The sequence below is a fragment of the Emydura macquarii genome, unplaced genomic scaffold (genome assembly GCF_026122565.2).
Source record: "Emydura macquarii macquarii isolate MOO-44397 ecotype Brisbane River unplaced genomic scaffold, CSIRO-AGI_Emac_v2 contig_1253, whole genome shotgun sequence".
NCBI lineage: Eukaryota > Metazoa > Chordata > Testudines > Chelidae > Emydura > Emydura macquarii.
Window position 1 is genome coordinate 18945341 of NW_027131390.1, and position 23910 is coordinate 18969250.

The 23910-nt window shown below is 38.4% G+C and overlaps 1 protein-coding gene across 2 annotated transcripts in view; it reads right to left on the minus strand.

Annotated features, from left to right (window-relative positions):
* LOC137153169 (ubiquitin carboxyl-terminal hydrolase 12-like) overlaps positions 1-23910 on the minus strand; it is a 44018-nt gene that overhangs the window by 14699 nt on the left and 5409 nt on the right. For both annotated transcript variants that reach the window (XM_067548265.1, XM_067548266.1), the window contains exons 2-4: positions 8575-8655; positions 2235-2448; positions 898-1124 (exon numbers count right to left, since the gene is read on the minus strand). In XM_067548265.1, the coding sequence (XP_067404366.1) occupies positions 898-1124; positions 2235-2448; positions 8575-8655 (522 nt within the window). The remainder of the gene's footprint in view (positions 1-897; positions 1125-2234; positions 2449-8574; positions 8656-23910) is intronic.

Consider the following 23910-nt stretch of genomic DNA (forward strand, 5'->3'; position numbering starts at 1 on the left):
GAAAACTCTCTTTTGACTTGTGAGCCAATCACATTTCGTCTCAACATTCCTGAGAAAGTGCCATTAGTGCCATTTTTAGAAAGACCCTTTTTAGAGCATAACCATAGTTTAGATTTAAAATGCTGACTAGTATTCAGAGCTATTTGAAAAAGCGTTGCTATCTAATGTTATAATAATTTTTCTTTTCCTCTCAACAGGGCTTTCATTCCTTTGAAATACTGTTAAAACAATGTTTACATGGCTAAGTATAAATTCCCAGCCCCAAAGTGGTTCTTGCAGCTTCAGTCTTTCTGGTACTTCCTTCATTCTTAATACAGTCATTCTGGATCAACACCAAGAAATGCAATCTTTTGACTGAAAGCACATGGTTAACACACAAATTCAGGAGCATCTTTCCTACACTGGAAGAATAGGTCTGTGGAGCTCGAAAGCATGTCTCCTTCACCAACAGAAGGTTGGTCTAATAAAAGAAAGACATTACCTTGCCTTCCTTGTCTAATATTCTAATACCAACATGGCTACAATATCACTGCAAATTCAGCTATTGTAAAGTAAGTAAATGGTGAGTAACTCATATGGAAACATAACACACTATCATTGTCTCAAGAAATTACAACAGGACAAAAAGGCAGCTCCTATCAACCAGGTGCAAACTGCTTTGGGAAAAATGGGGAAGGGAAAGGAAAGGACACTATGCTTTTTCTAAGAAACATACCTTAATGAGTACTAGTTTGAATGGACAGCTGATAGAGTCATAAAATAGATTAGGTTCAATTTTTAATCAGAAAATGTTCAATTTCATCTACCCTAATAAATGAAAAATTGTGTTTAGAATTAGGGAAAATGGTCCAGCGCCTTTGAAAATCAAATAAAGAGGTGTTTTGTTTTTCAACATACAGCTTCACAGTTAAGACATCTGGTTTCGTTGGTTAGTGTTCCTTGGAAGATTTCATGGACCCATGTCAGATCAGTCTTGTCTCCTTCCTCACTCTCAATGCTGCCATTCTGGAGTTTGCCATTCTGTTTCTCCTGTTTTTTCTCTTCTTGTAGTAAGTCAGCAATAGTGTTTAGTAGGTAGTTTAGGAATTCATGTGCATCTTGCTGCATATAATTATCAAACAACTCTGGAAAGGAAAAGGTTTGGGAGAATGAAAGAGCAGAACAGCAACACCACCACAGTATTGTTAAAGCACAAACTTTATAAGGCTACTCTGCGGTTGGAAAGCACTGCATGTTCTTCCCTCTCTTCTCTAATTTTTTACATTCTTTCAGCCACTGCTATTAGTTAATGGTATTTAACGCTCTAAATCATTCTAGTATAAACTATGTTAAAGATGCTACAAAGAACAGAGCTGTATTATGTAGTTCTAGCAACAGATGTTGTGGACTTTGAGTTACTCTCCCCTACTTCTTAGCTCTCAGAAAGAAGGCAGCCTTCTAAAAGTTAATTAAGCCCCGCCACTTAAGGGCCTGACAAACATGTAAAATTGCCCTCTGTAGATTCTCTTGGGGAATGAGGGTAAGATGAGGAAGTTCAGCTGTGCTGCAAGGGACCATTGGTCCATGAAGTCCAGTATCTTACCTCAAGAGGAAACTGAAAAAAATCCTACAATAGTCAATTAATGGTGTCTTGTCAAGCCAATCAGAGATTGTAAATTAGCATGCACAAGGGCTTTTCATAACTAGTCCTGGGAAATAACCACTGGATTGCCAATACAAAGAGAGAAACTGATTACCCATTACTTTTTTCCTGCCCTGAACACAGGAGGGAAAGAGGGTGAGAGTGACTTTAAGTCACCACTGAACCTCCCTAATTCTGGCCCTCACGATTTGTGTACTATCCATGGCACAATTTAAAGCATTGCCAGTGATGTTCTAAGTTGTAATGGCTTGTTACAGACCTCTATAAACAATTACATTAGCATAAAGTAGCCAGGGCACCGAGAGCTCTGGAACCCGCTCTGTATGCTTGGCCTACATCAGGATGAATTCACTAAGCAAGCTGGAAAACCCACCTAAAATAAAAACACTTTGCAGGGACCATCTATAGTCTCTTTATGCTATAGAAGCAGTGAAAATTCACACCACATAAACTGGGGCATGAACCTTTTAAAATCCAGTTATTAAAATTTGCCAAATGTCAGTCACTGGATGAACTTGAAAAGAGTTCTGGTTACTTAAAAATGTTCAGCCTAAATATCCTAATATTGAAATTTGATCACTTATTCATTTACCATTTTCCTTCCTTAAACGGGAAATAAATTTCTTGGGTGGGATGACGCCCACCTTCTTCTTTTGTGTGGCAATGCTGTTGAAGAGATCGGAGAGGCACGTAAGGAGGTTTTCCTTCTTCCGGGGCTGGACCTTGTATGCCAAAACCTTTTCCCGAAACGGACGACAAAAATAAAGTGCCTGTAGGACTGAGTTGCAGTAGCAGGTATTGCCAAACTGGTTAAAACAGAACAAAACACATATTTCCATTATTATGTCTGTTAAAAAGTAACTAACAAAGGGATACTGAGGCAACTAAGGACAAACAGTAAATGGGTTACAAAAACTAGTATATAGATAAATATTTTTATGAAATTAAAAAAATCCCATGACTGCTTTTTTAATTGAGACAGTCCATCTGAAATACTGGAAACCTAATCATAACAGCATGAGAACCAAAATGTGAAAGACAGATCATGACAATTTCTTTGTTTGAACAGAGTAAGGTGTAACAACATAAACTGTGAAAAAAAATTAGATTTTTAACTTTATATTAAGCTGAATAATTAAAGGTTTTCTGCAAACAATTTTAGCTTTATAGGCTCACTATCAATGCATACAAATTGTGGTGTTCTGAGCAATCACTTATTGAGAAGGTATTGAAGACTGACATTTGTAGTTCTGGCAAAGCAACAGACTACTGGCCTTTTTTATGGAAGATGTTTCCATGGACACTTTGTTTTATTTTTTAACTTTTTACTTTTATGAGAAGGTATCCTCAACAGTTACAATGGGAAGCACACATAATACTAGGAACATCTTACTAACAGAAAAAAAGTAAAAGGAAAAACTGAAAGACACCTACTGAATCTGCATTCTTTACAACTGCAGAAGAGTTTTAAATTAAAAATATACAAAGGTTCATCAGTCAAGATATTTTTAGAAGTGACTTTTGGGTCAGAACTTGACAAAGGGGCTTCATTTTCAGAGGCCCCTGGAAAGTGGCTCAGTTTGGACATTGGTAAGGCAAAAAACCCACAAGCCTCTGTTTCAGATCTTGGCCTTTAGTACCCATCAGATGGGAGAAACTGAAAGTAAACATTAAACAGAACTGCTTTCAATCTTGGAAGCTCAGACAGTGGGCAAGTAAATTTTCTGAAACAAAGTTTCAATAACCACACAGCTTTATCAAAGACCCTCTCTGAAATAGATCTGAAATTATAGTATCTGGGTAAATTGGGACAAGCATCTTACACGTTTAAGAAATGGCACATATTAATGAAGTCAGTATGGTACATATTAATGATACATTAGTGGTACATATTATTGAATAGTCAGTATGTGCTGTGGATCAAATGGGAAGTTTTAGCATTGATTAAGATCAAAAGATTAGCCTGTACTTCAGGAGATTGAACTAAGAGTAGTGGAGTTTCACCTGGATTTTAAACATACATCAAATCAAAAGTGGCATGATTGACAAGAAAAGCAACTGGGTGTAATGGAACAGATTCTCCATTATAGGAGTTGAAGTAATATTTCTTCTCTTATTTTCAGCGTAACTATGTTTATATAATACCTTTACCAAACTTACTAAGGATCTGGATCAATGCAGTTGTTATCTTATCTGCAAGATTTTTTCTGTGGTAATTAGGTAGTATAAAAATTTTATTTTATTTGCAAAAGCAACCGCCATAGTTAAATTATTGAGAGGAGTGGTATATGTGTGTGGGATAATCCAACAGGTGTCTGCTAAGAGAAGGCTACTCCAGGGTCTGCCACAGGCAGGTAAAACTAGTGAGTGCATGATTATTAGTCAGTCCTGCATCAAGCAGAGGCTGCAGTCACTGATGTGAAGAAGTGCCACAGAGACCTAAGAGCATAAGACGACACAAGGAGCAAAGTGATAGGATGGTAACTGGTAGCATCACTGTATCCCTTCAGATCAGTTCTATTACAGTAACAAGGTCACAATAGGATTCAGATTTTATGTTTGCCTGTGTCAGATAACAAAATTACTTTTGAGACAATAAGTAACATTAAATATTTCCTGTTTACAATGAAATATTTGCAAAAGCATGTGATGCAAAGATATCTAAGAGCAGCTGTTTTACATCTACCATATCTGAAGGTTAAGTCATTAGAGGCCAGGGCTGATGGTATGTAATGTCTAGAGGCAATGTGTCCCAGATTGCTTAGCAAAGAGAAATGCTTAAAAGTTAGATGTCTTTATACAATGACATGAAATAGTTCATTTTTGGTGGTTTGGTTCCTTCTGTTTACAGTACTCCGTTCAATTTATTTTAGAATGACTGGATTGTATAATACTGTTACTCAAAAAAACAAACAAACAATGATTTCAGGTCTGCCTATCCCAAGGATATTCCTGTAAATGAGCTCTATATCTCAAGAGCATTCTGGGTGAAATATTTTAAATAAACATAATTAACATACAAATAAACCAACTGTAGAATACTAATAGTCACATTAAGTGGTACTTTGGAACTATGGCTACCAGCGTACATGAGAATTTTGTATAATTACTATAGCAGAACAATTGCAGGTTAACAGTCAATTTGCTGGCTAAGAGAAATACAAAATTAAAATTTAATTCATGCAGCTCAAGAGGTTACAGCCTGGTCATCCTTATAATTGCATCATCACTTCACATGGTACAAGAAATGGTGAACAATGGTCAAAAATTGTTAGTTACACGTTCAAAATAGATATACAAGCTGAACAAACATTTAATTTAGGTTTATTATTAGTCCACCTCTTTATTAATAACCTATAAGACTGAATAACCAGCACATTCATGAAATCTGCAGATAATAGAAAATTGGCAAGCGTTGGCAACACCAATGATGATAGAGAAATAATGTAAGAGGACCTGGAAAGATTAGAAACACTAGCAGGAAAGAAAAATGAAAATCTCTTGGAAGAATGCTAGCTAATATACTTGGGGGGGAAATTCAAGAAACACATTTAATGGGAGGGAGGATCCTAGAAATTAGCAATACTAAAATAGCAGGAGGTTAATAATGGACTTGCTGTCCTTACTAACCTCCAGTTCTTTCAGCATTGCTAATTTCTAGTTAAATAGTTTACATTGTGATATGGCAGCAAAAAGGCCAATGTGATTTTGGATTGTGCACACAGAGGAATCAGGTCACAGAGTGTGGGATTAATAAATAGGTCCTGTGTATACAACTCTGGTGTGACCTCAAATGGACTATCACCTTTAATTTTTGGCACTTTTCCAAGAGATGAGGGTAAACTGAAGGGAGTTCAATAAAAAGTAACAAAAATGATCAAGAGTAGAAGAAAGAGTAAAAGAACTAAATCTGTATAGCTTAACTAGGAGGCAAATATGAACAACATGGTATTGGTCTTTATAAATATTTGAAGTGTGTAAACACCAAGGACAGAGAGAATGTAATATATAAAACTTAGAATCAACAGCAAAAGGATTAAATAAATAAAGGGAACATTTAGTCTGAGCATCAAGAAAAAAAACTTTCTAACAGTGAGATTTAAGATACTATGTAATAGTCTCCTAAGGAATGGAAGACCCACTGTTCAGGACATTTTAAAGAGACCCAGCCAACTTAAAAAAAAAACAACTCACTTGTCTGATTTTTTTTTAAAAATGCTACTATTTTTACAAGTAATACCTAAAATTATTATTAAAAATAAGTGATTAGAGAAAAAGCTATTTATCTTCTATTTATGCAGTTTAATTATTAACTTCGTTGCATCCAAAAGTGCGTTAGGTTCTTTACAAACACAAAAAGGTACATGTTGCAAAGATCTTATATTAGGAACTCAGAGTCAAAAGTAATAAAAACACCAACAGTGAAGTCCCAGCCTCTTTGAAATCCATAGCAAAACTTCCACTGACTTCAAGAGGGCCAGGATATCTCCCCAAGTGTACTGAAGAACCCAGCTTCTGATCATGCCCTCATTTGTATTACAGAGACCATTCTCTGAAATAAACATTACAATTATAATATTTATACTACACAATTATAAATAAAATATTCTTTTCAGTTTGTTCATGTTGTGTGTGTAACAAGCTCTTTGTGTCTAGTCAGTTTCACTGTTTCTCCTTTATAGTCTACTCCCCCTACATGAGCCCACAGGGCAACAGGAAAGTTGTTTGTGTTTTTTAAACAGGAAAATGAGATTGTAAATTTACACAAACTGAACAGAGGACTTAGGCCATTAAATAACATGACATTACTTTTAACTAATTTTTTTTTAAAAAAGTCAAAATACATGACTCATTCAATTTAACAAATCTCGCTTAAAACAAAATATTTAGCTCAAACACTATCCAATTTTAACTGAATTCAAAATAATTTAAAATTAGCCATCTACAGAGAATTCCCAGCACATTGCACTTTGGGAACAGATGACTCTTAAAATTGAAAATGTTACAGTTTCAGAATAGAGGACTAAAATCTGCAGAAGTCAAAAACTGTTCTGCAACCCTTTAGGGTGTTCCAGCTGATTTCACACATTACCAAGTGGGCTGAGAATAACGGGGAAAAATTTAGGTAATGGGGAAGGAATTTTTGATGGAGAAACAGAAATCCAAAAAAGTTATCAAAACAAACAAACTACAGATATTAGACATATTTTGTCTTTTGAAATACCACATGTGGGTGGTAAAAGGATTTTTCATTATTTTTAGAAGACAATTTTTTCTTCTTCAAGCAATTTATCACTTGTCACAACAGAACATGCCTTCCATATTTTCCCATTATGATACAAACCTCAGAACCATTAGCACTGCCATTAACACAACACTTAAGGAAGATGATTCAGTATGTTTAAATTGTTAAGTGTCTGAGAACATGATCTGCTACAGACAAAGCAAAAATCAATAACATCAAATGAGTTCTCAATGTGCAGCTGTAGGCAAGCAATACTTTAGTAACTGTATTAGCAGTATTCAGTGTGTAAACATATATTAGGTTGTTTCAATTCTGAGGTGAAATATGCATCCAAGGGCTAGTCTACACTAGCAGCTGGAGTGGTGAAACTGACAAGAAAGCCCCCTGAGAGCTGATCAGCTGGACTAGCTCCTGGTAGGGAAAAGCCCAGGCACTTCACCTGCTGGGGCAGCCTTGTCAATTTCAGGGCTGAGTCCCTGGAGGCTTCCCCCAGCAGGGAATGGGGAGGGCAGAAGCCCTGGACTGGCTCCCAGCAGGGAACAGCGGGAGGGGGGCGGGGGGAGCGGGAGGAGGAAGGGGAGTCCACTGGGAACCAAGAGCCCAGTCTCCACATGAGTGGTAGTGCTCCTGGTGAGGATGCACTCCACCAACTCAAGGAGAGCAGTGTGGACATCAGCCACTGCAGTAAGGTGGTTGTAAGTTGACCTGTGTTAGGTTGACATTTTTCTAGAGTAAACAAGGCCTAAATGACCCATTAAAGGAAGAAGAGGTAAGTTTAATTTACTGTGAATGAAGTTAACCAGAGCCATATTTTTCACATGAAAAATGACTATGTCCTGTGATCATTGTATACATTTGACTGTTACATATTATTAATAAAAGGATGTGACAGATCAGATGTTTCACTTAGGGATTAATGCTTCTGGATGAGGAAGATGAATGTAAGTGATAGAATAACGTTGGATTCTTTTCACGATCCTTAATTTAATTATAACATTGCAAGGCAATAAAAATTGTCTAATAGGACTTAATCACACTGGATACATGAAAACGGACTGAAGTTATGGCAAACAGTTGTTTTACACAGGAACTTTCATACTGATACAAACCTGAAAAAAAAAAAAAAACATTTCTACACAAAGAGAATGGACTTAACTGTTTTTTTCCCCTGTATTCTCTGATTTTTCCTCAAACAGGATTGTATCCTCTAAGCCCATATGAAAAACTTAAGACTTGAAAAGTGAACAGATTTTTTTGGTTTGAGCCTTTGAGACCAAAGTATATGTATCAAATATTAAACTGATACCAAAGTATCAGTTTAATATCCGATAAACCTTCTCTATTTGGGACCTGACCCTGCTTTTACAAGAGTATCTACTCTATGATCTCACAAGCCTTTTCCAGCTTTAACTCCTCTAATCCTATATTTAAAAGTATGCCCAAGTATGAATGTCCCACGGACTTTTGTAATCATTAATATTTTCTGTTTCACTATATTTAACTTTTAAGATAAATATTTTAGTTAAAAACAAAATTTAGCATGCATGTTACAGGATGTAGTGCAAGATTTCTATTTGTGCCAGAACTACCCACAGATAAGGTTCTAAAAGAGAGTCCTGTCAATTTCAGAATAGGAGGATTGAAATAGAAAGCAGCGTTTTAAAAATAGAAAAGAAAATTCACTCACATTGACCAAGCCAAAATAATGCTCATTCACAGGAAACTGTTCAGGACCAATCTCTTTCTCCAAAGCAGAGGCATTGGCGCCCTGGGGAAAACAAAACAAAAAACCAACCACATATGACCAGTAGGAAAAAACTACCTACCAAAAAAACCGTATAAAATTTGTGTCATTTCTAGTAAAACAAAGAGAGTGAGGATGGAACAATTAATTAAAACATTTTATATGCTATGTAAGAAGGGTGAATTAAATGTAGATGTGAAATAATATTTTAAATTAATGTCCATCAGCCTGTAGCTTAGATTTCAGGGTTCAATGAATACAACTTTTTAAAATCTCTTTCCAAGATTTTTACGAAGTTGTGTGGTAAGACAGCTGGGTCAGAACTAGCTGTTAATGTAATAGGTCCCAGTTCATCAAAAAAATTAATTCAATGTTAGACAATTTGTGCATTTCAGATTTTAAAGGATAGTAAAGCAAGTTAATATGAACTTCTATGAAAGACAGATACTAAAAGACTGCAAAGTTCAGAGAGTCTAAAATGAAATTGCAACAATTTATATAGTTTAACAGAGAATTTACTGGACTCCTGCACACTAACTCAAATGTTATCTACAAGACAGTGATGTATGCTTGCAAGGCTGGAATCAACATGGTAACACGACACATTTTTGTTCAAATATTTGATTCTACATTATTTCTAGAACTTCACGGAAAACTGTAACAGAACCTTAACAATGATGGTGCAACTAGCTATGGTGTAGTAAGTTACCAGTGGAGATTCTGTGGGGCATGGAGGTGAAGAACAAAAATAGTTTATCAGTGCTGGACAATGGAAAAGAAGTACTTTTTTAGGTTCTACAATTCTTGTAGCATTAATTTTTTTAAAAATCAAAGAAACTTTAAAATTTAAACCTGAAACATTGCTCATTTTCAATATTTCCAAAGATACTATAAAGACAAAAAAAACCACATGAAAATAGTAAGTACTGGTCGTCTTTTTAGATCAAACAACTGCAGCTGTCATATTTTCTCAAAAAATATTTTAAATTATTTCAAAAAATTATTTTATGATATTTGAGTTTCAAGAGTGTAAAAATATAATTTACCATTTAAACTCCCCCGCCTCCCCCCAAATCCCTCCACTGCAGCTGCACTGAACTGATTATAGGATTAGGGTCTAAAACATTACTTGCATTTAACCGTACAACTCCTAAAAGAGCACCACAGTATGGACACCTTATTCAAATTCATTTCATATTATCAATACATCAAGCTTTCTGTTTTAAAACTCCACTTTATAATAGTCCACTATGGGTTTAAATTAAAAAAAAGATACCATCTTTTCTTGAGGTGAACATCAAAACTACATGAGGTACATCAAACTCAGGGATTTCTGCATTTGAATCTATACAAAATTTTGCTAGAGAAATACACAGAATTTTTCCACATTCACTAAGGAGATCTCACATTAGTCAGTCACCAGACAGGACGCTTAAATGTAATGGAGCATGTTCTGTAAAAATAAACAAGGAACTCAAAATAAATTCACTGTTAGATGGATTTAAAAAAACCAACAGGAGGGCAGGCAGAATGGTAGGCAAGATGGGTACCATGGGAGAAAATAGATCTTTAAGCGGAGGAGTGTGCCTACAGGAAGGGAACAATGTGTCTCCCTGAATCATCCATTGAGAAAGTCAAACTACACAAGAAATTGGATTACCAGAGTACATTATCTGTGAAAATGTATGTAAAGATTGTTGCATAATCTAAAACTGTGCCTGTCAGTTGCCAGGTCCCCATTTCAAGTCTTCTGTTAATGTCCTATTTATAGCTCAAGCAGCATTTTAAGGATTCTGAATCACTAAAGACAAGTGCTTTTCCATAGCAATTTTTAAAATCTAAAGATGCTTAGACGTGCCTTAAGTACTTTTAATAATCTCACTATTCTTTTTCCAATGCTGTTCCAGTTTTTATTTAAATAAATGTAACTGAAAGTGCAAATTAAAATAGTAAGTAAAAAACCCCTATGTTAACCAGATGTTGCAGTTGCACACTTGAAAATCATAAAAGAAATGAGCAAATGCAAAGGTTGATGTTCCAACAGAAATATTCATTTGACTATTTTGCACATTCTTTAAGTTTTTGATATAAAATGAACACTAAAACTGAAAGTAACCTGCAGAGGGGGAAAAAGATTAGGATTGTATTTCTTTTGCATCTTTATGATGTATCAAGGATCACAGAAAGGATTCCCATCCCTACCCCAGCTTCCAAGTGTTCCAAATTTCAGCTCATATTTTACATTAGAAACTCAGTCTTTTCTGCTGCTGTTCCTAGAAAGCACTACTGAGAACTGGAGAACAGGTATGATTAAGACAGAGAAACATTAGGAAGGGGAGTTATTTTTATTCAGACTGCTTAAAACTTTATTTTGTTTATCTTCATTAACTTTCTCCTTCAATTAATTGCTAGAAATCTCATAATATATCTCTGCAGACATCCCATAAGTTCTCCAGCAAAACCTGGAAGACCAGACTTGCAATTTTTGATACTTCTAAAATAGAAAAATAATAAGCACACTTTAGGCCATTTTTATACATCATGAAGCAGCAAATAAAACACCTCCAATTTATTTTCATTTACAGGTGACCTGGAAAGAATATTTTTTAATTTACACTTTTGCCATTTTGGCAATTGTATGATATATAAGGAAGGCCTGAAGAGTTTTTCTGCAGCTTGTTTTTGTCAAGTTTGGTCTTTCCTAGAGGTCCTCCAGCAAAATCAGGGAAGTCACAGAGATATTTATTGAGAGCTCTAATACTTCAATTAAAGGGACAAAAATGCTGAATCTTTAACAAAGATGTCCCTTCATCCAAAATATTAGACATTAGTATTGTCTATATTGTCTAAATATTGTTTATTAGTGTTAATAAACAAAAAACAAAACTCCCGAAGTTCAAAATAGTTTGACTAAAAAAAATCCCTTTTCCTCTCAATTGCTCAGCTCTCACACTCATCGGGTCACTACTTGAATTCACTAATCCAGCCTAGATATGATCCATATTTCTAATGTAAAAACAAAGAAAAAAGAAGACTCTGAATATCCTTTCAAAAAGCCCAAATTTTCAGAGCTTCAACCATCATAAAATAGCAAATAAGGGCATCAGACCATTTTTTTCCTCTCCTGTGGAGGAATGTGTCTCCTGCACAACTCCACTTCATTTACGTATCTGTTTTCATTTTCTCCTCCAGGCCCTGTACTCTCCTTCAAAAACCTTGTTCCCGGGCTCCTTTTATAACCTCAGATTCTGAGTTTTAAGCATTCTTTCATATCATCCCATAACCCACTAATGCCTCTTGTCCATCCAGTAGTGCCTCCTCTTTATCTTTCACAAAACCTTCCAATAGTCTCTCCCAGAGCCACATCTACATCTCTTTGCATTTGGATTTATCTGGAGTCTCATGAATAGCCAAGTTAAGCTGCAAGCATCTTAGGGCAGGGACCCTTTGTCTTAAGTATCTGTAAAGCACCATGATACACACAACTTTGTCAACAAGGGCTAAAACTTACAGGCTGAGTTTGGTCAACAAAAGTCTCTAGTGTAGACCAAGCCTTAGACACTGACAGATTTACAAGTGATCCTCCTCATACACATGGCCTTGCATTAAATCTAGATAGTGGAAAGTGCTATATAAGCATACCATAGTTTTGAATTCTACAGTGACAAATACAACCTGAGAACTTACGCTTGACCAGCTGGCAAGCTGTTTGCTGGAAAACCAACAGTGACTCTCATCCGTACATGAAAAAATGCAAGATCTTGATTTACTTGACATACATGCTTCAAACTGTGCATGGGATAATAGGTTTAAACTACAGATTGTAAACAACTGTTTGCAAACTAGCCTGATTCCCAGGCTACTGATACAATTCTGATTAAGAATGACTCAATCGCCTTAGTATCAAAAGCCTACAGTTAAGCCCAATTCAATCAGATTTAGAATCTTAACTCTGGCAGTTCACATGTATCATGTTACCTTTTTACAACATTTCATGAAAGCAAATACTTTTATTTAAATATGTTTCTGCTTGCTTTTTGCACAAAATCTCTGTCTCCCACCTCTACTCCTCCCACACGTCTCATTGTGCTTGTATTTCACAGTAACTCTTTTACAGTGTAAAGAAAGCAATTAGGTGGACCAAATTAAAATGGATTTATTATCCCCCCATCTCAAGGGACAAATAATTCTTTCTATAAAGCTTCCAAAAGGTACATCCATGAGACTTGCATTGAAACTTATAAATACCTTATTCTCAATAAACTGTTCTGATACAGTGGTTCACAGAGGAGGTATAACTTTCTATACATAGCTCCTTGAGCAGGAAGTAAACATCAATTATAAATTCACACAGTCAATATAAGTCTTCCTTCTGAAAGGTTGCGTGATTCTAAGAACACATCGTCATGGTTTTGACTAAAGTGGTGATACTATTTACACCATAGTTTCTCAACCTGTGGTACGCATACCCCTGGAGGTACGTGAGACACAGGCAGGGGGTACGCAGTAAAAACCCAGTGAAGGGAGGCGAGCAGCACTCACCGACTTCTGGGGAAGCCAGGTGACCGCCGTCGGCTTCCTGCCCGATCCCACCTCCTAGCTGGGAGATAGATGGCAGCCACTCCAGTCCTGGGAAGCTGGGCGGCAGCCACCAGCTTTTTGGGATGCCGGGCAGCAGCCACCGGCTTGGGCAGCAGCCACTGGCTTTTTGGGAAGCTGGGTGACAGCCGCCTGCATCCCGCCCGGCCCCAGTTCCCAGGTCGGAGTCCAGCAGAAGCCTCCTGCACCCTGTGAGTTAGTTTGCAGCTGGGTGACTACCACCTGTGCCCTGGCTCTGAGCCAAGAGACAGTCTCCCACATTCTGGCTTGAAGATGGGCAGCAGCTGCCTGCCGCCTGCCCACATCCCCAGGTCCCAGCCTCCATGGAAGCCTCCCCAGCCCCAGCTTGGAGCAGGTGGCAGTCGCAACAAGATGGCAACCGCCTACAACTTGCCCAGGTGGCAGCTCCCCTCCCCAGCTCAAAGACCGGTGCCCAGAAAGCCAGGTGGAGAGCCCAGCGGCTTGCCCAGTCCTGAAGCCGGGCTCTACCCGCAGGCTTACTTGTCAATTTCACTGCTCAACTATTGACAACTATGACAGCCCCAGATTTAACCAGTATAAAAATGTTAACAGGGGCCCACACAGGGCCCCTACGGACGGCCATGGGGAGCACTGCTATCGGCTCTGATGGGCTGCTAGTGCCTGCTTATACCTCACAAGTTCCCGCCTGTGTGAGAACACCACGTGACCCTGCCATCAGGCCATAGTGATTGGCTGGCATTGACCTTTGCTCCTATATGGAGGAAGGGGAGGAGGAAGGAGGGGAGAAACAGCAGGGGTTTTGTGATCTGCCACAGCCACACAGCACTGCGGAACTCAGAACTCTCTTGCTTTACAAGAAATACAGTCGTCCAGCAGGAAAGGGGGAAAAAATTGTATTTCTCAGAGTGGAAAATTGAGTGTTGGAGTACTGTATTTCCCCATGTATAAGACGCACATTTTTTCGAAAAATTTGGGGTCTAAAACCTGGGTGCGTCTTATACAGTGGTACTTACCGGTGATGTAAATAAATAATACATTTATTTTCAAATTTCGGGCCCCAAAATTAAGGTGCGTCTTATACATGGGAGCGTCTTATACATGGGGAAATACGATACTTATTAAAATTTTCAGAAGTTAGGGGGTACTTGCTACTTAAAAGGTTGAGAAACACAGATTTACACCACTTGACAACCAAAAACAATGCACAATCACTTGTGCCCAGCAATTTATAGCATATTGCAAATCCTATGGAGCTCCAAGGGATGGTGACTATCTGTCCGGATTGAGACCTCCTCCATTCTATTTTATTCTGTTCTAAAAGCACACACATCATAGAATTTGATTCAAAGCCCACTAAAGTCAATGAAAATCTTTCAATTGACTTTGGATCAGGTCCCTAGTGTTTAGAAAGGACTGGAAACGTTAATTTTGGGTTTCTTCAAACTTCTGGCACGAGCTTAGTACATGATATTGGACAAGTCACCTGACTTTTCTGTGCTGCAGTTCATCATTCTGTTAATGGTGATAGTTCAGCATACTTCACAGGGATATCATGAAGCTTAATTGTGACACTCAGACTTCTTGCACAGGAAATACTATTCTACACATTCCAAGCAATTATTTCTTTCTTTGCTTGCAAGTAGGGGAAATACTGTCATCCAATAAATTATGAACAAAAATCATCATCATCATCTGGGGATAATATATATTCTACAATAGTTGCAGCGACTATGCTCCCAACAAGTACTGTTTATGGATATTATGAACATCTACATTAGGGAGCGCCTGCCTAGAATGACTGTACTTAGTTCCCTGCCAGCCAGCCATAGAAAACCTTAAAGTTTATCCTTTTAAAGAGTACAAATTTAATTGTAATAAACAGCATCTTGAAATAACAGAGCAGAGCCCAAGAAACTGCAAGGCAAGTTAATCTATATACAATTTTAAAACCAGTTTAGGAGCTTTGACATCTGGAAACACTAGTGAGAAGTAAATGGTATGGTCGCCCAAGATCTGTACTGGGACCTGTGCTGTTGAACATATTCATAAGTGAACTGGAAAGGGGTGTAAACAGTGAGGTGGTGAAGTTTGCAGATGATACCATATTACTCAAGATAACTAGTTAAGTCCAAAGGTGACTGTGAAGAGTTACAAAGCGATCTCACAAAACTGGGTGATTGGGGAACAAAATGGCAGATGAAATTCAATGTTGATAAATGCAAAGTACTGCAAAGTAATGGAAAAATAACCCCAACTATACATACAAAATGATGGGTTCTAAATGAGCTGTTTACCACCCAAGGAAGAGACCTTGGCATCATCGTGGATAATTCTCTGAAAATATCTTCTCAATGTGCAGCGCTAGTCAAAAAACCTAACAGAATGTTAGGAAGCATTAGGAATGGAATACATAATGAGACAGAAAATATCATAATGTCAATATATAAATTCATGGTCCGCTCACACCTTTAGTATTGCATGCAGTTCTGGCCCCCCTCTTCTCAAAAAAGATATATTAGAGTTGGAAAAGGTACAAAGAAGGGCTACAAAAATGACTGGGATATGGAACAACTTCCATAAGAGGAGAGATTAAAAAGACTTGGACTCTTCAGCTTGGAAAAAGAGACTTGTGTGTGTGTGTGTGTGTGTGTGTGTGTGTGTGTGGGGGGGGGGGGGGGGGAGAAGAGGATATGATAGAGAGTCTATTGTCAACACCATTCATGATTTTAAAGTGAATAAAAAAAGTGTTATTTACCCCTGCACATAAGACATGAACCAGGGGTCAACCAATGAAATGAATAGGCAGCAGGTTTAACACAAACATAAGAAGTACTTTTTTACACAGTCAACCTGTGGAACTCATTGCCAGGGGATGTTGTGAAGGCCAAAAGTATAACGGGGTTCAAGAAAGAATTAGGTAAGTCCATGGAACATAGCCACTGATGGACCTATTAGCCAATATGGTCAACAAAACAACCCCATGCTCTGAGTACCCCTACACCTCTGACAGTCAGAAGCTGGGGCTGGACAACAGGGGATGCATCACCCAATAATTGCCATGTTCTATTTATTCCTTGTGAATCATCAGGCACTGGCCACCCCCAGAAGACAGAATATTGGATAGATGGAGCATTTATCTGACCTAGTATAACCTGATGAACCTCAGGTGTAGAGAACTGTTAAAATCCAAGTTCTTCTGGATCTTAAAGACAGAAATATTTATTCTTTTAAATTGCAGGGGATAAGGCAGTATATATTTTTTCCATCCCGATTAGTTGGATTAATCTTCAGGCTAGTAAGCATTTGATAATATTTTCTCAAACCCTGCATAGAACATCCCTCCCATCCAATGGTGTCCCGCATCCTGACCATATACTATTTTTAACAAAAGATAAAATGATTTGACAACTCTGCTTACTTTGTTCCACCTATTTAATGATTACAAGTTGCGCACCCAAGAGAGATACCGTACCCAGTTACCTTAAAGATTATGCACTTTTCCCATATGTGCTTCTCTTTACTTTAATACTTAGAGCAATTTTTTTCATTTCTTCATATGACACTAATAAATTTTCATATCACTATTCACAAGATTAGCAATATGTTATTTTGAAATGCATTTATCATTAAATCTGAGTTAAGAGCTGCATCAGTGCTGGAGATATGCTCTAGTTACATATGTGTAACCAAGAAAACTGTGTAAGGGCATGAAGCTGTTACTGGGTTTCTACCTGTCTTCATCACTGATACAAGTTTCTTCAAAATCCAAGAGAGAGGAATTGAAAGCTTTTTTTAAAAAGGGAATGTGAAAAATCAAAAATGCCTAAGCAGACAGTAAATGTTCCAAACACATTTTGTTCCATGGAAAATTACACACACACCACACAGAAAGCAGCAGTTGCTCAAGGAGCAGCAAAAGGAAATAACTAGAATTACTAGACCCTTTTCATATATCTTCCCCACAATAATATTCTGCTGATTAGATCTTATTTATTCAAGATTATGCAGACACTTCCAAAATCTGTGACAAGTTTGGTTAACTTATTGATATGCTTATTTTGAGGTGCTCCATCACTTCAGGTTAAAACATTAAAGCTCACTTCAAAACCACTCATTGGAGACTGGAAGACATTTTCATGTGAATTTTTAATGCTGTAGTACTAGAGAGCCTGTGCCATTACCAGGAACTCCTGTATCATCATCAGGCTGGATGAACAGTTACGTGGCTTTGGGCTCCGCTGCCACTTCTGAAGCCAGTTTAACAGGTTCAGGTGTGGCATGGTTCGCTGCACCAAGATCGACCATGCCTGGGACATCCAGGATAGCCCATGGTGCATCTTGGTGCTCGGGATGTTTCTGCACATGTGCTGGATGGTTGTTCTTTTCGTGCTGGGCTCCCTTGAGGTCTTCTGAAGCTGAACACTGCTATTCAGAGGCCAATGATTGGTTATTTGGCTTCCCATGTTATTTTTTTTAAACCTTGTCTTGCCCACACACAACTGCTATATAAACTATTCAGCCTAATACACCAATGTTCTCAGAGCTACAGAAAAACCCCCACACCAGTTTGTTATTTATATAGGGTTTTTTAAATCCATAGTTTTTTAAAAATTCACTACTTCAGCCCTACTTAGAATATATTCCAAGGCTTTAATTATTATTCCTTAGATTACTCTTAATAGACTGAAGCTTAATTGGTTAATTTAAAATAGTGATTCCACAGATAATTCCACATACACAGAGGAAATTTGACCATGTGCCTTTGTGCTAGGGTAACAGTTAAAATAATTTTTAAATTCAGAGCGGCATATTAATTTTATCATCACATATTTTATACCAAAGCACAGAATCACTGAATCCTCCCTATCCCATTACAGTTAATGCTTTCCAGGACACTTAATTTAAGTAGAGTACAGTAGACAAAATTTAGATAAGTGTACAGTGAGAGCGAGGGAATGATGAGAAGAGATGTAGGCAAAAGTAAAGTAGTTTAGAACCTGGAATGAAAAAAAAAAGGAATCTGAATAGGATGAGGAGTTTCCATAAGGCCTACCTGCCCTCTTCACTTTGCTAGACGGGCTAAAAGCAGCTGTTCCAGTTTTATGAGCACTAAGGGCTTGCCTACACTTAAAATGCTGCAGTGATTACCCTTCCCCACATTTTACAAGACAAGGCTTGCATGCTAACATCAGCCTTCAGAAAAGAGAAAGTATCTCTTGCCAATTTTTAACTCTTGGTTTGAGTGTTTGCAGAGCCCAGTAACATCAAATTCAAATGAAGGGGAAGAAGGAAACTGTCAGAAGCTCAGTCTGTTTCACATTGTGATTTGTGTTTTGAAATGATCTCTTTTTATATGACAAACAAGGCTGCCATTCTAGACTTAGCAAATTATGGTAAACAACTTCGGATTCCAGCACTCAGTATTCTTAGGACTTGTCTACACATGCTGTGCTGCTGCAGTGCATCTGGTGAAGATAATCTATGCCAATGGGAGAGAACTCTGCCATTGGCATAAAAAAGCTACTGCCATTCGCGGAGGTGGTTATGTTGGCTATATATGGCTATATATGGGCAAACAGCTCTAATTCCAGACCTGACAAGCTCATTATACCAATCATTACATAATATTTATCTATAAAAAAAGCAAAGTATTTGCAGAATACTTGTCAAGACTCAATCACTGCGAGATATGTGTCTGGGCAATATTTAAGGACTAATATGCTTTATGGACTTAGAATAGAAACTAGTCACCAGGACACCATGTGCCTCGGTGATGACCCATTCAAGGAAAAGTGAATTGCTACCACTTGCTAGTCAGCTGGCGAGGTAATGCAAGGTTCTATTGTCTACCCAGGCCACACCCCAGAACAGTCAATGGAAAACCATCAGAGACAACATCAAACAACCGGAACCCCTTGGAGGTGAAAAGGAACACTACAGTAGGCAGGAGATCGCCCTGGCTATGAATAAAGACAAAACACCATTTTCAGTATGACACAGTGAAGGCACTCTTGATCCATTCACTAAGGAAAATCCTTGGCACAAGGGAGTTCTTCCATGGATGTTTGGATCCTGGTTACTGAGAAACCAGGCAGCTCTGCAACAGACTGACCTTTGGGGGAAAATCTACTTTATTAGATAGGAAAGGTAACTACTGATAAGTGTGGACTAAGGGTCTCATTTAAGATTTGGTTTTATATTGTAACCACTTGTTTCCCACACTCGTTTCTATTTAAATCTTTATTCATTCTTAAATAAACCCACTTTGTTTCATTATAGATGTTCACAAGTGTTGTTTTGTTTACAGGAGCCATGGTTTAAGGTAAAACTGGGAAACACTACACTTTTGGGTGCAGAGGATTCGGAATTTCTGGAGTAGTTGGTGTCAGGAGCTGGGGGAACGATTCAAAGGAAATTGGGATTGGGATGCACCTACTGTTAACCTGCAAGGCAATGAAAGGGCTGGCATAAACCCAGAGGAGTGTACTTGAGTGGCTGAAGGCTGGCAGTGTCAGGGAGCTGACACCCAGCTCCCACAAGAAAGACTACCTTCCCACTGGAGGCAGAAGGTAACAAGACGACACAGTCCTGAGGGCCCCAAGAACCATCACACCCTTTCCCAGGCCTTCCCCACCTGTAAAGTGTAGACAGTCCACTCCCAGGTCCTTATCTGAGTCTGGATTTCTCCTGTCTGACCCCTCCCTATGAAGTAGGAAGCTTTCTAAGCTGTATCCTGTCAGGCATATGACTAAGAGCAGGCATGTGACCTGCCAGTACAGCTGCCCGTTTGAAAAGGTCCAAGGGCACACCCAGGGCACTATTACCAGCACCTATTTTGCAAACTGAAAATGAATTAAAAGTTTTGCCTGATCTTCACATATCAGTGCCAAATAATGACAGATCAACACCAGGAAAATACAGAAGCAGCTATTGATGAAGGGAAAGTCTAACATTATGGATTTGTGAATGGGTTGCAATTTCAGCTATTAAACATTTACATACTGGCACAGAGAAGTAGGAGTATCGAAATCCAGTCATAGAACCTATTAGTGGATCAGAATGAGGGCATTCACATCTTGACACATGATGAGTTAAGTGGATAAATCACTGGGCATGGAGTTGAAAATAAAGACGAGAGGGGCACAGAGGACATCACAAAATGATTGTCCACAATGCAGCCCATTGGCCTGACCACAAGGCCAGAGTGCTCTCAGACTGACATTTGTAAGATTGCAGAATAGAACACAGTCTGTTTTTGCAGATATGGGGATGTACATGGTGTGCAAGCAGGAGAAGACATATAAACCTTTATGCTACATTTCGTAAATCGTGATTACTTTAACTTCCACACTTGTAAGCAGAACAGACAAGGAAGATGCAGTAATACAGAACACCACTTGAATCACTCAGACATTTTGCTATTTTAAATGGCTCTCACTGACTAATTACAACCCACTGTTTAAGCTGTCAGAATCTTATAGAACAACGGTCAGCAACCTGTGGCACGCATGCCAAAGGTGACACGTGTAATGATTTTGAGCGGCACACTGCGCCGCTCCTGGCCCCAAACACGGCCACACAGAGGGCACTCCCCCCCCCTTCCAGGGACCCCAGGCATGCAGGGGCCAGGCAGCCTTCCCCCCCTCTCACTTCTGCTCCCTGCCATCCCCACAGAGGGGGTGGCAGAAAGAGCAGGAAATGGGCCCACAGACACTCCTCCCCCACTGCCGCCAAATACCCGGTTAAGTCACTGGCCAGGACGCTGGTCCCACGACACGTGGGAGAGGGGCGAGGGGAAGACTTGGTATGCCCCTTCCCAAAGGTTGCCACCCCTGTATTAGCACAATGTCAAAAAAAGCTCTAATAAACTAAATCAGTTAATATTTCAAACAACAGACTTATATGCTACAAGTTTACTCAATGGAACCATGAGGAAGGATTATAGTTCTCTACTCCATGGAACGCCCAAGGGGTTTGGATCCTTAAACCAGTGGATAGCTTGAGAATATAAATATTCACAAGATATTTATATATGATCTGGAAAAAGTGGTAAACAGTGAGGTGGCAAAATCTGCAGATGATACAAAAATAATCAAGACAGTTGAGTCCAAATCTGACTATAAAGATTTCCAAAGGGATCTCACAAAACTGGGTGACTGGGCAACAAAATGGCAGATGAAATTCAATGATGATAAATGCAAAGTAATGCACACTGGAAAACATAATCCCAACTATACATATAAAATGATGGGGTCTAAATTAGCTGTTAGCACTCAAGAAAGACCTTGGAGTCATGGTAGATAGTTCTCTGAAAACATCCACTCAATGTGCAGCAACAGTCAAAAAAACTAACAGAATGTTGGGAATCATTAGGAAAAGGATAGATAATAAAGACAGAAGATATCATATTACCTCTATATAAATCCATGGTACACCTACCTCTTGAAAACTGCATGCAAATCTGGTTGCCCGATCTCAAAAAAGATATTTTGGAATTGGAAAAGATACAGAAAAGGGCAACAAAAGTGATTAAGAGTATGGAACAGTTTCCATATGTGGAGAGATTAATAAGACTGGGACTTTTCAGTTTGGAAAAGAGACAACTGGGGGAGATATGATGGAAGTCTATACATTCATGACTGGTGTGGAGAAAGTAAATAAGGAAGTGTGATTTACTCCTTCTCATAACACAAGAACTAGGGCTCACCAAATGAAATTAATAGGCAGGACGTTTAAAACAAACAAAAGGAAGTATTTCTTCACACAATGCACAGTCAATCTGTGAAACTCTTTGCCAGAGGATGTTGTGAAGGCCATGACTATAACAGAGTTAAAAAAAAGTTCATGGAGAATAGGTCCATCAATGGCTAATTAGCCAGGTTGGGCAGGGATGCAAAACCATGCTCTGAAATGTCCCTAGCCTCTGTTTGCTAGAAGCTAGGAATGGCCAACACAGGATCACTTGATGATTACCCGTTCTGTTCATTCTCTCTGAAGCACCTGGCATTGGCCACTCTTGGAAGACAAGATACTGGGCTAGATGGACCATTAGTCTGACCTAGTATGGCTGTTCTTATGTTCTAATAATGGGTATACTGTATTAAGATTCCACAAGTTGCTGAAGCATCCCTGTGGAGGCTGAGTGATCCAGTATAGCTTCCAAGGCTCCCTCAGGATCCACACTGCCATGCAATCCCTGTTGACAAGTGCTTCAAAACCCCAAAACCTGAAAAAGATGGTGCAACAGCACTATCTACAATGGAAATTTCCTGAGGAGGAGCAGGATAGCATGCTAGAGAGAACAGCTACTCAGCTCCCCTGGTTTTCTCTGTTCTTACAGTGAGCTCTACAGCTCTTCCAGGACTTCTGAGGTGTCTGGAGGCAAGAGAGAGAAAGTAACAGATACTGATCTCTTTCCTATGCCAGCTCAACTAGAGTTGCTTCACAACTAAGGGAGCATGATGACCAACAACCTGACTTAGTAAAACAAAAAATATCAGAGTAAGTGCCTCTATCTCAACTTCAATTTGATGTTGGTCAAGAAGATATGCATATTTTTCTTTTTCATATACCCAGAAAATTTTACTCTATAAATCCAAAAGAAACAAATGATGTTTTTATGTGAAAACATAGAATTATTAAATACATAATGAGTCAATTACACAGACTCATAGCTGACCTTGAATAATTTACCAGATACCTACTAGCCACAGACCAATTCAAATGAGTGGAGAAGGGCCACCAGAATGTCCAGGAGCCTGTTGAGAAGCTCAGCCCAATACTACTGATGGAAATGGGAAGAGAATTAGAACTGGTACAAGATGATGTCCTTTGACCTTCTATGGAATTTCAACCTTCTTTCATGACAGCTTCTTGTAATATCAGAGGACTCTATCAGACCCACTTAGGCAACTAAGGGGAATTTTTGTCCTTGCTCCAGCACCAGTGTATCCACAAATCACATCCACTGGCCTCCCTTGCAAATCCCCATTGCACAGAAGCATGCAAAGAAGGATGCACAATGTGAAGAGAATGTACATCCCTTACACACACTTCCGATATTTCACCCCACTATAATATATCTATGTGCTGCCAGCAGGCAGTTACTAGATAAATCATATGCATCCCTTTGGAGTTGGGACTAAAATCCCAGCATAAGCTATTACCAAGCCTGGTTTTAAATTCAAGAACTAATGGCAAGTAGTATAAATCTTCCAGAAAGGATGTACTATATGACTTGCCAAGGATTGCATATGGTTTCAATTTTTTCTAGAGTAATATTTGTTAGTGTTAACTAGCTGTGCTCCGATCTTAGAGTGGAAGTAACTTTTTGTTTCCTTTAACTGACTCTTAAGTAAGAAGAGACACACAACTGGAAACAAAAGTTTGATTTAAAAGTTGAACTATTTTCCCTGGTTATTTACTAGTCTATCCATAAAGGTTACCTTCCCCACAAAGTTACCAGTACAACAAAGTTTTAAAAATATTTATCAGTGAAACTGCAACAAGACCATTCAAAAACCTTATTGATGCGGATCATATATCTGGCTCATATGGTAAATTGACATGTTTATTTGCAAGTAAATTGCACAAAGTGAATAGTAAAAATACTAATTTCATTTCTTGCAAGTTGTTTTCTATGCTCAGTATTCAGTCCTCTTTCTTAACAGCACTAAAAATAATTATGCCCATGCTGTA